Source organism: Euphorbia lathyris, chromosome 2 (genome assembly GCF_963576675.1).
Source record: "Euphorbia lathyris chromosome 2, ddEupLath1.1, whole genome shotgun sequence".
NCBI classification, from domain to species: Eukaryota; Viridiplantae; Streptophyta; class Magnoliopsida; order Malpighiales; family Euphorbiaceae; genus Euphorbia; species Euphorbia lathyris.
The window spans coordinates 90,756,350-90,771,981 of NC_088911.1; the positions used below are offsets into that span (position 1 = coordinate 90,756,350).

Genomic DNA, 15,632 nt, shown 5'->3' on the forward strand with positions numbered 1-15,632 from the left:
TCCCCTGGAAAATCCGATGCAGTTGAAGGGTTCTGTTCTAACAGATGTGGAACACATGCATTTTTCCACTGATTTAATTTAATATTTTTAAGTTTAATTTCTTAATTGAATTTAATTCTAGGATTCCATTAATACTAGTTGTCTTTAGTTTGAGAGAGAAAAAGATGATGAAGAAGAAAAGAAATAGGAGAGAGAGAAAGAGAGGAAGAAGAATAGAAAAAGGAGAGACAACGATTAATACGAAAGATAGAAAATTTGGAAGGATACAATAAATGTGTATTATTGTACTTTTACGTTAGTTGAGTGTACGATGGGTCCCGATTTTCAATTAAAAATGGTTAAACTTGCATTTACCGGTCATTGATCGTTAAAATGTACTAAATTGCCTAGCTAGCCTTAACTGAGATATTTTTTTTTAGATAAAATGAAATCTAGATACCAAAGTAAATTAAGGTAAAATTTAGAGACTATTTGTGTAATTTATTTCTATTTTCTTATAATTGAATAAGCGCAAAACATAAAGTAGCCAAGTAATAGTGTTTAAAACATCTATTATGTTACTAACATGGTTATAAATAATCAATAAAAAATATACGAAACTGTTTCAATTTATCGACAAACTTATTTTGAAGTTCTGATGTATTTAGTCAAACTAATTTTGTCAAATTTTCTGTAATGAATCTCTAAAGTTGAACTTACTTGAAAATGTTAGAATTAAATCTTCATCATATTAAACCTTAAAAAAACGCTAGGACAAAATTTTATTATTGCAAAATCATCACAAGCAAAGTAGCCAAATAAATAGTGTGGTTTTCAAAATGCATATAAACTAAAAATCAATATATTTAATACGTAATAATAATAATAATTCCTTTTGAAATTTGTGAGATTTTTTGGTTGTGATGGAATTTATGAGTAATTGGGAAACATAGGTCAATAATTTAAGGTTGGAAGAGTCCAAAAACCGTCCCATACCCAAAATTTAATTAATTAGGTCCCAACATCCACCTACCAAGTATGACTCGCCACTCTCTTCCCATATGATAATTAGTTCACACCGTCCCATTTTCCTCTATATAAACGCCCCATCCTCAGCCCTCTTTACTCACTCAAACCCCAAGCAAACCTTCAATATTCTCTCTACATACTCAGTAAACAAAATGGCCGCAATGAAGTTAGCAGTTTTGGTAGTAGCAATAATGGTTGCTGCTGGTACTATGTGGACTGCAGAAGGCATTACATGTGGGCAAGTGAGTGGTGCACTTTCCCCATGTATTAACTACTTGAAATCAGGAGGTGCTCCTACTCCCCAATGCTGCGCTGGTCTTAGGAACATTAATGGTGCTGCTAAAACCACTGCTGACCGCCAACAAGCTTGCAACTGCTTGAAATCAGCTGCCAGGACCATCCCTGGCCTTAACCCTGCCAACGCCCAGTCTCTCCCTGGAAAATGCAATGTTAACATTCCCTACAAGCTCAGCCTCTCAACCAACTGCAACAGGTATAGATATATCTCCTCTTAACATTTCACAAATAACCTAATACATGAGTTCATATCCAAATTATCTAAAAATTAACTAAAATGCATATTGTGTTATTAAAACATTTATAAACTATCTATTATAATACACGAAACTGTTTTAGCTTATCAACAAATTTGTTAGATTTGGAACTTGCTTAGAAATGTTAATACATTACATCATTTCATATGTTAGAGATAAATTTGCACGATAATTTAAATTTGAGAGAAATTGTTTTTTTTTATTGAAGTTTGTAGAAATCTGTTGTAAAGTCCATAGAACTTTTAATTTTGTTTGGAGTGGGTTATAATATAACGGACTCATATATGGATTGTGATGAAATTGCAGCATCAAGTGAAGTGGAAACAAGAGAAGATAGAGAGGAGGGTAGAGTTGAAGTTTTGAGGAATGAGAATAAAGATGGATGCTTTATTTTATCTGTCACTTGTAAAAGATGATGAGGACGTTTGCTAGTCTTCTGTTTATTTTTGTTGTCGTTTCTGTTTTTTACTGTCTTGTATTGCTGTATTTGCACCTCTTTTATCATTAAAAGAAAATCTATCTACTTACACTTATTTTTGTTGTCAGTCTTTTATCGAAAGACTCTGAAACGATCTGCAAGATGAGGATTAAAGGATGTCCAATTATACTTGGGGCTAAATTATAAAATCCTCAAATTTGAGGATGTTTCAACTCCTTTACCCTTAAAATAAGCTTTTCTTTTCTTATTTTCATGTCATCTTAAAAATCAAAGGAGGTTTTAATCTATATGTTTTCTGCTATTCTAATATCACACCATGTCTTACTGATAACTTAACCTGATAATTTGATTTTGATAACGGTGATAATCACAAGATTGTGTTTGCCAAAAAAAAAAAAAAAACCACATGTATTTATTTACAAATCGATCAAACCACAGAGTATGTATATGTAATTAATCCTATTTATATTTTCACGTCACATATCTAAACTTATCAATTTACATCATCTATTAAACAATTTATTCATTTTGGACCTCCGAATCTATCTTTATTTGCTAATTTGACATCAAGAATTAAAAAGCGATTATACATGACAAAAGATTTGAAATTTATCAGTCATTAAGTGTTTGGATTAGACTCTAATTAGATTGAAATCTGAATATGATGGAGTCGGAATGAAAATGACTATTTATTTCTTTTGTTTGATTTAATCTAGAAACAAAATCCGATTCCTTAATGCCATTTTGATTCTATAATGACTGAAATTAAAATCAATATCAAACTTGTTAAATATATTTTTTAAAATAATAATAACAGATTTAAAAACTAATAATTATATATATTATATATATATAAAGATTTAAATTAATTATTGTCCAATGCAGATTTGTTATTTATTTCATGAAGAAATTATTATTTTTATAGTGTTTCGTGGATAATTAATGAATCATAAAAAATTACCACAAAAAAATAATGAATCATAAAATTTAAAAATACTAACAGTTATAATTAGTAGAGAGGAATGGAAAAAAAATTTCAGGAAAAGAAACTTTATTAAGAATATCAGAAGCACACTTATAACGCCATTTGTTATAGTTAGGGGAGAGGAATGGAAATCAATATTTTTATTAAGGTTACTACAAAAGATCAATATTTAAAAATAAACAGTTATAATTAGTGGAGAGGAATGCAAATCAATATTTAAAGATAAACATCACAAACAAACATGAATATGAAAAAAAACAATCAAATATCCATTAAACAAGCCGCTTTCTTTTAAGAAATATAGAAATATTGTAACAAATAAAAGCACAGGTCATGACAAATCTTGAAACAAAAATCAACCAAACAATTTAGGTGGTTGCGAAGGGAGAAGGGAGACTCTAATGTTGTAACAAATAACAATAATTAGCATTGAAACAACAATTATAAAAATATTGTAATCAATAACAACAATTACAAAAATATAGTAAGATACATAATCTTAAAATAAAAGTCACCAGACAATTTAGAATTACAGAAATATTGTAATCAATAACAACAATAACAAAAATATCATACGATACATAATCTTAAAATAAAAGTCACCAGACAATTTAGATGGTTGCGAAAGAGGACTCTAATGCCTTCAATAACAACAATGTACTGTTTGAAGTCCCTACTCAAAAAGGCTAACCTTTTAGCATCCGACTCAAAAACAGTGTGGTTATAACATAGCGAGAAGACCCATTCCATGCTCGACTGGATAGCCATACTACTTTTAGTTCAACCAAACATTTCATCAAAAAAAAAAAAAAGACCTAACAAACATTTTCTTGGCAAAAGGTACTATTTGGCCCCTGACTTATCCAAAATTCATGTCTTTAACCTCTGACTTATTATTTGGTCACATTTGGCTAGGGATAGCAATGGGTAAAGTACCCACATATAGTGTCAATCTCAAACTCTTACCCATTTATTTTTTAATTATTTGTACCCGTTCCATTACCCAAACGGGCATACTGTTTTTGCATCCCATACCCGTTCAATTTAATTCGCGGGTACCCACGGCACAGGTACCCTTACCCGTTAAGAATCAATGAATAAAACAAAAAATATTATAAATTTAATAAATCAATTATCTAAAAATTAAACAAATTGAACCTTAATCGATAATAATAAATTAGTTTAGTGATACCATACAATAATTGAAGAATAAAAGGTTGTGGTTCAAATCTCACATCTAAAAAACAATAATATTTCTTAATATATAAAAGAGTATGACAGGTAACGGAGATATCCTAGGGGGTATTCCCATACCCGTCCTATTACTCTAACGAGTAATGGTTCTGATCCCATACCCTTTTATACAGGGTACAGATAGTTCCATTAGGGTCGGATACCCGTTGCTATCCCTACATTTGGCCTCTCACCTATCCCAATTAGTAAAAGCACACCCAATATGGATGGAAAGTTAACCGATGTTAATTCTGTTACCATATAGACAATCTACTGTGTCATTAGTAAAAATTCTAAAACCTCATTGAGTCTAAAAGTACATTTTACATCCCAACCCAGGTTAAGTCCTCGTCTTCAATTCTGCAACTCCGCAACTGCTTCCTTCCATGCTTCTGCGAAATTTCAAGTAATTCGACTCCTCAGACTTCTTGAGTGCAATATGCTTGTTTGGATCTTTTCACTAACTTTTCCTAAATTAAGCTCACATCACTCGGCGCCATCGTTGATTTTTTCGCCACTTTCGCCCCAACATGCTCATTACCACCTACCACCGGAGAAGCTGCTTTTATCTCCATTCCGGATCAAAGATGAAGACTTAACCTGGGTTGGAATGTAAAATATCCTTTTAGACTCAACGAGGTTTTGTAATTTTTACTAATGCCACAATAGATTATCTTTGTGGTAAAAGAATCAATCTCAACTAACTTTCTATCCATTTTGGATGTGATTTTACTAATTGGGATAGGTGAGAGACCAAATGTGACCAAATAATACGTCAAAAGCCAAACACACAAATTTTGAATGAGTTAGGGGCAGTGCCTTTTGCCTATTTTCTTCTAACCTCACATGATTCGAAAGTTTAATATGATTTTTATCATGCAGTGTAATGGGAACACATCCATACTCGCACTATGAATTAATTCATTAACTATAAATCTATAATGCATCACGGCTTAACAAACAATAATTTTTTTGTCACTTTTTTTCCCTATACTTTTGCAGATACTGATGAAGAGTCAAATCCAAATCTCACACTCCTCACCTTACCTTCTAGTATCAAACTTTCCTCCCAAATAATAAAAATAAATAACTACTCGAAACAAATAAAATGTAAGGTCCATTACCAAAGATCTCACACACAGGTCCAGTAAAATACAAATTTATTTTAATTCTTAATAGAGATGCACTAATTCACACATTTCAGGATCAAATAACTTGCATAGTTGAGTGTGCAGACATGGTGACTCAAAAAGCAGACAAGACAAGACAAGACAAGCCCTCACCGACTAAATTATACAGCTTGTTACAGAAACAGCTTCACATGATATTCTCCAAAATCATATGTTTGCATGCTTGAGATAGTAGACTTTACAGTGCGTATAGTAACTACACAAAAGTCTTTCCAGAGATACAGAAGTTCAGCAAGTGACATTCTGGGTACAACAAGTAACCTGCAAAAACATATTCTTCAGACACATTAAGCTACAAATCCAATACTTTTAGTATGCACAAAGAAGCCATGTCATTTGATTTACTTCAATATCAATTTCATCCAAGGATAGAAAGTTGATTTGCACCCGAGAAGATAATGGAAGCTTTAATTTTTATGCAAATGAAGGTTTCATAGTAAAACTATTTGCAATTAACATTAATGTCACACAATTTAGAAAATAGAACTGCCTTCAGATGATATTACCATTATTATGCATAACACCAAACCATAAACAAATAGAAATCACAATATAGAATGAAATAAAATAAACAATAAAAAATAAAAAGTTCTTTTGCAATTGAGAGGATGGAAAAGTGCGGAGATACTTTGATGTTAAGAAAGGATTTTATCAGCAAACGTAATACTAAAATTATGGTCATGGAGGATGTATAAAATGGCATACCCTGTTTTTAACAACGTAAAAGACATGAAGGATTACCAGAAATTGCAAAGTTTAGACAAAAATTATGGTCATGGAGGATGTGGTAAAATGGCATACCCTGTTTAAAAGACATGAAGGATTACTAGAAATTGCAAAGTTCAGACAAAAATTATGGTAATAGAGGATGTGGTAAAATGGCATACCCTGTTTTTGACACCGTAAAAGACATGAAGGATTACCAGAAATTGATTTAAACTGATATGTCAGGTCAAGTAAAGGGGAAAAAGATGTTGCTCAAGTCTAAAAATGAACTTTAGAACTAGAACCTCATATGCAGAAGATGCCTAGAGAAAATTCTCATAGTTTAAAGAATCTATGTTCAAAATAAGAACTAACATGATTTCAACAAAAAGTCGAGTGGCAGCTGTAATTTCCAGGCAAACTGCTTTCACATATGCAAACCAGCAAAGAGCAACTCCAACTCCTCTTCCTGCGAGACAGTCCTCTGACATGAACCAAAAAAATAACATAGTTAAGAACCATCAAAATAACTATTAAAGCATAAAAAGCAGTTCAGGTATTTGGACTTCAGATAGAACTGAAGAAGCCAAATCATTTTCGGAAGTGTATTTCTTTTATTCGGAGTCCAATTTTTCTCTAATCTTTTTTCTATTACCCTGAAAGCCTGCTTATATTAAATAACACGATAAAAATAGCAACAGAAAGTTCTTAATATTATCAGACCTTAATAGACAGAAGTTGCAGAATTTTATTAAGAACACGAAGGCGATGGGTAACATAGCTGCTGTTAGGGGGAAGTTTATTCATTCTCTGCATTTCATCATGGACTGCTGCCGCCTTCTCCTCATTTCCCATTTGCTTTAATTGAGGTTTAGAAATGGAGCTGGCCATATTTTCCATGGTTTGGTCAAGGGCACCACTGCCCTTATAATGACTACACGAATCCACTTTATCTGCATATTGGTACCAAAAAGGCTTATGCAATTTAGATTGGACCAAATGGAAAACAACAAACAACTATATAATGCCAAACATATAGAAATCCCATATTTCTTGGTCCATAATTTCCCAGAACCTTTCCTCTCCTGTCCATACATTCATCATAAAAGAAAGACATCACAAACATCAAAAGCTCTAGGCAATTGTCAAGTTTTCTCTTCCTATCAAGTGAACAAAACGACCAATTTGAAACATGGGATCAACATCAATATGCTAGTGGGTAACACTAAAAAATGACTCCTCCCATTTTAGAATGTTGACATTAAAAATTGGACAACCAAAGAAGGCAAAATATCACTGAAAGAGAAATTTGTAATAGTTATTTTCAGGTACCAGCAAGTAAAGCATAAAAACTGAAGGAGAACACAAACTATTTCTCCGTGCCACTCCTTTGTATGTGATATCCAAAGAGAATTATGACACAGAAAGACAAATTTAGAAGCTCATGTTCGATTTTAGGAAGAGTCAAATTTCTCCAAGATAGATGCGATAAAATACAATAAATCCTAAGAGGTGCAAATTTAAATTTTTAAGTAACAATTTAATTAAAATATCCTTTTGCAGAGCCAGAACCTTGATACTGAGTCAGAATTTTCCGATCCGTAATAGCAAAAATTGAATGTTTGCACTTTAAGTGCTAACGAGTTATCACAAAAACACGGAAGAAAGAGAGATACATTTCCTTTCTTTTCCAACAAATTCCGCCGGAAACCTAACAGAACGATTAATTCAACTCGGAAGAAAACAGACACTCACCTTCACCTGTCGCCTTGTCTACCGAGGCAGAAATTGTAGGATTATTTACCAGCTATAATAATGACCATCTCAAAGTAGAATCGGAAGATGTCGTTTCACTGTTACTATACTCCTACACACGTGTCAATCCCACTACGCATCGACACGTGCGAAAAGCAAACAAGATTTACATATAAAAGAAATACACAAAATACAAAATTTGTAAGTCAAGAAGAGAGAAAGTGATTGAATTCTCTCTTTTCTTTCTCTCTTGATTTTTTCGGTTGATAATCGGAGGGAGGGAAGAGAGAGGAAAAAAAAAAACAAAAAAAAAAAAAACAGGAGAGGAGAGACAGATTTGAAGACCTCAAATTTTCTGTTCTTGCTGTTTCTGCGTTCTTCTTTATTTTAATTTGTTTCATTTCTTAGTTAATCGATCGGTTTCCGGTCAAGTACTTTCGCCATGAACGAGAAGGCCAACGTTTCAAAAGAGCTTAATGCCAGGCACAGAAAGGTCCGATTCTGATTCTCTGTTTGAAATTTGATTCTGTTTTAGCCTTTTCTCTTGCGTTTGCGTGGGTTGTTTTGATTGATATTCATTTTGAGGCTGATCTGCACTTTCTTTTTTCTGTTTATGAAATTATTCTTTTTGTTTCCTTAGATTGAATCAAACGTTGGTATATGTGAATTTGCGTCTGATTTGATCTGTGTGTTTTGGGATGGGATTTGTTAAAATCTGATCTTTATGGTTTGATTTGATTTGAATTTCACATTTCTGCTTAAGTTTTCTTTTCTGTAATGATGCTTTTTCGTGGGAGGTTCGATCTACTTTTCGGGTAAATCAGGAATTCTGAAAGCATAAATGATCATTTTCTTAGGCTTATGAATAGCGGTTGCTTAATTGTGTTGAAGAGATTGCTTTTTCTTGAACTGTTAGCGATTTAAATATGAATTTAAATATGATTTTGTATCTTTTAGGGTCACTTGTTAGCAATTCGAGTGTGTTATATTGGAAGATTTGGTATTAGGAAATGGTAGAACCAACAAAATGAAATTGCTGCTTATGAGTATCAATTAACATTGTTCTCAATGTTTTACTTGAATCATAGAACTTATGTGGATTTTCTTGTTGCAAATGCCCAAGTTATTTTCAGCTGGAAGTAGATATGAGTATATTATTCATGCTATTTTCTTTGTCTGAGAGTTGCTACAAATTTGGCTTCTTCTATTAGAGAGAAGAACTGTAGAATGCATAGTTATTAATGGCGCGCCAGGTGCTGTGCTTAGCCCCTTAACATACTGAATGACGCACGCCAGGGGCGACATTGTGTGTCAAGATGCAGTCTCCAAAGGTGCGCCTCGGTGAAATAGGTGCACTTCTTAGGGTTTTTAAAACTATTAAGATGGTAATCTAACATGGGGTTTAGTTAGTAAGGCTGCTAGAGTTGAAGAAAGTGCATATAACACGAGTAAAAAAAGGGCTAAAGTAGCACCTTCCTAGTGTTTGAGGAAAAGCTCATGCTCTTATGAGGAGGAAAAAGAAACTGATTTTGTTGATGAGGATGAAGAGACTTTCATGAACAAGATTATGATGATGCCTTAGATGGGGAGTGTGATAGTGATGAGGACTGGTGAATTTGGAGATTTTTGATGAGGAGTAGCTATTCAACTTAGGATTTACTATTTAGTTGAACAATTGAACTTTAGCTTTATAATATGGGGTTTATTGCATAAAAAAAAGGGCGGCTCAGTGCATTACATGTCCCCGCTTAAGCGAGGGTCCGGGGAGGGGTCCCACCACAAGGGTGTACTGGGGCAAGCCTTCCCCTGCCAATATTTTGGCAAGAGGCCACTCCTAAGACTCGAATCCGTGACCTCTCAGTCACACGGCAACAACGTTTACCGTTACGCCAAGGCTCGCCCTCATGGGGTTTATTGCATGTTAGAATTTATTTATAATTAAGAATATTGTTATGGTTTAGTATGCATTGCATTTTTATTTTAGTTTTGAGTTTTATAATTTTTATTTTTTTAAGTGCACCTTGTGTCGCTATGGCCCGCGCCATCTCCATGTGCCTTTAATAACTATGATTGAATATTGGTGGAGCAATTAGGAGATTATTAATGCATGTGGTTTCTGTCTGATTCAATATTGTCTTAATCCTGTCATCCTGCATTATATTAGAGTGTAAAAGATTCAGATTAAATTGAGGTTCAGAATCTGTTAAAGGTTGTCAAAGACCCCTTTTTCTTCCAAAGTGAAATATACCTTTTAGAATTCTTCTTTTGGATGGGGAATTCTCTGCTGTGCCATATCTCTGGTTCCCATGAAATATTTAGTGGTTACCACAAGTAGGAGATGATAAAATATTATTTCAATTACTAAACAAAAGTTTATGGTAAGCATATTGTCCTATTACTTGTGTTCTTGTAAACCAATATTATAATCAACTAAGCAATAGAACCATATGCCTCTCTTTGTATCTGGATGATTCTCGATCATATAACAGGGTAACATCAGTTCTACCACCAGATTTTGGATGTATGTCTGTTGATTATGAATGTTCAGTATGGTTTTTGTTTTTATGAACTTCACTTTAGTTACCATTTTTGTGGTTTTGGGTATGGTGTTTCATAATCAACTCCATTGTTTTTTCCGTATTGATGTATATTTTCCATGTTGAATTCTCATCTTGTTATATTTTCTTGTGTTAATTATGCAGATCTTGGAGGGCCTTCTTAAAATGCCTGAAAATAGGGAATGTGCTGACTGCAAATCAAAGTATGTATGTAAAATGCAAAAGGAGATGATGTTTTTAACTAGTAAATACTAAATACATATCCATCTGGAGATAGTATTTAGGCTCATAAGTTTATTAGCGAATGTTTTTCATTTTTCATTTGTTGTTGTCGCTGTTTTGTTTCTTTTAGTTGCTAATGTTAACTTTCTTGTAATGCAGAGGCCCAAGATGGGCAAGTGTGAATTTAGGTATCTTTATATGCATGCAATGTTCAGGAATACATAGAAGTCTTGGGGTTCACATAACAAAGGTAATTTTCATTTCATGATTGTGGGAATAAGTTGAACTGATGGTCTACCTACAAACCTCATTTGAGTATTTTATGTGGAGTTGTGAATAAATGCTTGTAACTTGTAAGCCTTGTTTGTAATTGTAAGATAAGTGCCAAAATTTGAGAATACTCCAAGAGGTTGAAAGACTCAATTTTATACTTTACAATTTGGGAACACCCCAAGATGTCAAGACTCAATTTTGTATGTTACGATTTGGGAACATCAATTAAGTTCTCTATGACCTCTTGGGGACAGATCAGTGCTGTTAAAAGCGCTAGGCTCCTTAAGGTGATGAGACTTCACATCATTCGAATCGCTGGGCACTTTGTTAATTATTTAAACAGATCAATGCTGTTTAAGCAGAACTCTTTCCTAATCAATCTTCTTTTTTCTCTCATAAAGCTAGTTGTGTTTTTTATTCTTTGTATTTTCTGCTTCTTGTAAAGCAGCAGTAATAACAGTTCTCTTGCCAAAGTCTGCAGCTTTTTGAGTGTGTTTCTTTTTCATTGTATTTTCTGTTTCTTTCTTGTAAAGGTGCTGTAATTTTGCATTTGTCCAAGTCTTCTTTCTTTCCTTCTTAAATTAAGAGACAAACGGCTATTTCCATCGTCAATTAATGTTATGCAATCCAACTATTACTATTTCTCAAAGAGACTTTTTTGAAGAAGGCTTTTGTTCTAGTTTTAGTTGTTTGTAATAGACCAAAAAGAAAGGGAAGTCAAAATATTTGTATGCTGGGATTTTTCCTCAGGGGAGAATCGTTATATATATATATATATATATATATATACACATTTTTCTTTTCATGTTTCTTCTGTTTATAGCTTCCTGCAGATGTGAACTAGTTGGTGTAAAATTCTGTACGTATACAATAAATTGTTATTATTTGATCAGTACTGAAATACTGCATTATTATTCTTAAAATTTTGTCTCTTGTGCAGTATGCTAGAACCTTCGATATCAATTAAACTTTGGCATTGGTGTTATACAATGAATCTGTATTCTTCTTTTTGTAATTCATATGAGACTTGATTGCTACTTATTCTCATTAAATTATATGTAATTAGGCATCAGCTAGCTGTTTGTGTAGCCAGAGAAAATGCTTGAATTCATAAATTGTTTGGATGCAGGTTCGATCCGCAACACTTGACACATGGCTTCCGGAGCAGGTTGCGTTTATTCAGTGTAAGCTTGTTTGGTTTTAGGCATGTAATTAACATGATTATGTTGCTTTGACTTAAAGATTGGTTAATGGCCTGTGTCTAACTGTTTTTGTACAGCAATGGGAAATGAGAAGGCCAACAGTTATTGGGAAGCAGAGTTACCCTCAAACTACGATAGAGTTGGAATAGAGAATTTCATTCGCGCAAAGTATGTGTCTATTGCTGGAATACGTTCTTTGCTCTTTTTCCCCTCTGTTATCATTCACTCTTTCACATTTGATCATGTATACCTGATTATTGCCTTTTTGCAGATATGAAGAGAAGAGATGGGTTGCAAAGGATGGAAAACCAAAATCTCCTCCTAGAAGGCATGATGAAAAGTCTGCCTCACATGCACAGAGACCAAATGAAAGCAGACATCAGCAAACAAGTAGTTCTGAAAATTTGTTTGAGGAAAGAAAGAACGTCCAACCACCACGTTCAAAAGAGAGTGCTCCTTCTGCAAGAATTAGCATTTCCCTTCCTCCCAAGGGGCCTGAACAGGTACTATATTGCATGTTGAAAACGAGAACTCTAGAAGAGCTAGTTTCTTCAATCAGAGTATTGCTGACTAAAATGGTTTTTTCTCTTAAAATCAACTAAACAAGAAAGCAACAGAAAATTTCAAAGAACTTAGCAGATGCAAATTGTTATGAAGGTTCAATGACAGCATGGATGAACTTCATGGTTTTCAGTCTACTGCTCCTGATTGTTTGACTGACTCCTTAAAATGATATCTAGTTGATGTATAAGTTTTCTGCTTGAAATGACTGAAGTGGAGCGAATACTCCTAGATTTAAACACACAGGAAAACCTAGGCATAAAAGAAGAGAATATGGTAAACCTGTGATTCAGAACGTCAAAGTTAAATAAAGCTCAAGTGTATGCATTAAGATGAAGTTTTGGGACAAGAGATAGAAGAAATGGTGATAAACAATATGTATGCCATGTTTCAAAACTGTTAATTTATTAGCCAGTTGTATGAAGGCAATGGAATCACAAGAAGGAATGAAGCTACATCATGCACATATTTCTGTCTAGCTGTTTTCAACAAGATATGATATGGTATAGGGGATGCATTATGCATGCATACTTGCTGTTTCTTAACTTGGCACTAGAAAATATTTCCACTTGTTTGCTTGCTTTTAACTGAACAACATTCTGAATAGCATAATTTGTTGGTGCATAAACAGGCTACCCCAGCTCCAAAGGCCCAACAGATTATTCAGAAAACTGAATCACCAGCAGAGCCATCTGAAGCAACAAAAAATGCTACAACTGCTGGTCCACCTGTTCCTGCACCTAAATTTGATTATGCAACTGACCTTTTCAATATGCTATCTATAGATGGTCCAAGTGAAAATGGCTCGGAGGCAGCTTCCAATGATGATAATGGATGGGCAGGATTCCAATGTATGTTTTACTTTAACAATATGTACTTGATATATAGGATCATTCTAAACAGTTCTTGCTGATTTTTGTTTGTTATGTCTCCTCCAGTTACCCTTTTCAGACTTGTCTGACATGATATATTTCTCTGTGAACCACTGTTGGCTTCATTTTATTGAGTTACACCATTTGATGTTTTGTCTGACTCAAAGCAAATTTGCAGCTGCAGCTGCTGAAGAAACATCAACAACAGACAAAGGTGGCCTGTCTAAAACAGCAGAGAATAGTACTATTTCCACCTCTGGAATTAACGATTTATTTAAAGATACACCTTTAACAACTCCTCCACAGTCAGAGAAGCCTCAGAAAGATGTGAAAACTGATATAATGAGCCTTTTTGAGAAGGTATATGTTTCATATGTCTATCTAATATGCATTCATGTGTGCATGCATGGGCTTTGATTGGATTATTAAACAAGAAATTTGAGATTTTGCTCTCAAAACTCATATCCAGATTAATGATCTGATTCCATTTCATAACCAACCTCAGTCCAAATACAAAGTAGCTGATACATATTTGAATGTTATGCAGTCCAATATGGTCTCCCCATTTGCAATGCATCAACAGCAACTTGCTATGCTTGCACATCAACAGTCCCTTCTCATGGCTGCAGCCAAATCAGGTGTTGTAAATCCTAAGTTCGCTGGTAATCTTCAGCAGACTGGGTCCAATGGTATTAATTCTCCTGCTCAAAATTGGCCAAACATGGGCTACCAAATTCCAGTAGTGATGCCAGTAGGTTCTGGGCAGGGTGACCTACAGAAACTCATGCAGGTAATTTATGGATTCAATTGAATTTTGTGACATTTTTCACTTCATTATGTGATCTTCTGATGTGCTGATTGTTCTGCTCTTGAGTTAGACTGGTAACGTGGGACTCACAAATCCATTGGGAAGCTCGGTAACCTATCCAGCATCTAGGTATGTTTTCCCTTTCTAATTTTAACTGCTTTTTTTGTAAATGTTTCATCTATGAATTACCTTTTTTTCCATCTACAAGCACCAAACTTTTATCTCTTTTGCGTGTCCTATCTTCTCCACAAAAGTGCATATGGCAGAATACATGATTATTATCATGTATAACATTGTTCCTTGCACATTGCTGGAAACCATAGGTTTTACAGTATGATTCCATCTTTTGCTTTCCCAAGCTGCTTTTGCATTCTTTTCCGAACAATTTTCCCCGTCTGTGGTATGTGCGAATCTGTGGGGTTTTCTCTTCCATGAAATGCTTCACGTTTCCAGTGAATAGCTTTGCTTAATTTTGTTACTTGATGACATGCTGAGTCTGGTTCCATTAAATTGCGACTTGTTGGTAAGGATTTTGTGAATCGGTATTGAAAATATGTTTTCCGACTTCAATAAGAGTTGAATACAACATTTTGATGATAATCTTGCCATTTGTGGAATGCAGTTTGTATAGCATGGGGCAGGTTACCCCTGTTAATGGTGTGGCAAGTGCAGGAGTGAGAGAAACTCAACCAGCAGCTTCTGTTACGTCGTCAGTGAAATCATCACAATCTGCGAAGGATTATGATTTCTCTGCTTTAACAAGTGGCATGTTCTCGAAGCAATGAATTAGCGATGGTGGGATTATCGTTTGAATGCCATAATTAGTTGTATGACAGGAAAACAGCACCTGAAAATGTTTTTTTTTTTGTTGCTCCCTGTGTTGGCGATTGTAAACTATTTTGTAGAGGCGGTTTCAGTTTTTCATACCAGATTTGATTGATGTATTTCAAGTAATAAAGATGGGTTAGAAGATTGATCTCATGCTTACTCTTCTATGCATCTTCCATTTTTACGGACACGACTACTATATACTTGTCTATATCTTTCAAATGTAAAAGATCAAATAGAGGATAATTGATTGTAAAATATCTTTTCTTTTAAGGTTTTCTTATATATATATATTTTAAATGAATTTATTTAATTTTATAAATCATCCACCGTTTAAGCAAATTTTATTATTTTTAATTCAAGCCACAGCATCCATATATTGAAATTTGACTTTGTTAAGGATCTCAATGAAAAGGGGAATTAAACACCACATTTCAAA

General features: G+C 33.9%; 3 protein-coding genes across 3 annotated transcripts; 2 read left to right on the forward strand and 1 right to left on the reverse strand.

Moving 5' to 3' along the window:
* The first annotated feature begins 1,093 nt into the window (after positions 1-1,093).
* On the forward strand, positions 1,094-2,095 carry LOC136218925 (non-specific lipid-transfer protein 1-like). Its single transcript, XM_066006104.1, has 2 exons — positions 1,094-1,501; positions 1,869-2,095. Exons 1-2 carry the CDS (start codon positions 1,161-1,163, stop codon positions 1,876-1,878), a joined length of 351 nt encoding a protein of 116 aa, XP_065862176.1. The 5' UTR covers positions 1,094-1,160; the 3' UTR covers positions 1,879-2,095.
* A 3,222-nt stretch (positions 2,096-5,317) lies between these two features.
* Positions 5,318-8,021, reverse strand: LOC136218927 (uncharacterized). The gene is made up of 4 exons (XM_066006106.1): positions 7,870-8,021; positions 6,838-7,067; positions 6,490-6,598; positions 5,318-5,670 (listed from the first exon to the last, which is right to left on the reverse strand). The coding sequence occupies exons 2-3, from the start codon at positions 7,012-7,014 to the stop codon at positions 6,542-6,544; spliced, it is 234 nt and encodes a 77-aa protein (XP_065862178.1). The 5' UTR covers positions 7,015-7,067; positions 7,870-8,021; the 3' UTR covers positions 5,318-5,670; positions 6,490-6,541.
* Positions 8,022-8,063: 42 nt separating this feature from the next.
* LOC136218926 (ADP-ribosylation factor GTPase-activating protein AGD5) lies at positions 8,064-15,346 on the forward strand. Its single transcript, XM_066006105.1, has 11 exons — positions 8,064-8,362; positions 10,572-10,630; positions 10,809-10,899; positions 12,052-12,106; positions 12,202-12,292; positions 12,396-12,627; positions 13,317-13,536; positions 13,736-13,917; positions 14,105-14,347; positions 14,436-14,494; positions 14,988-15,346. Exons 1-11 carry the CDS (start codon positions 8,312-8,314, stop codon positions 15,148-15,150), a joined length of 1,446 nt encoding a protein of 481 aa, XP_065862177.1. The 5' UTR covers positions 8,064-8,311; the 3' UTR covers positions 15,151-15,346.
* The last annotated feature ends 286 nt before the right edge of the window (positions 15,347-15,632 follow it).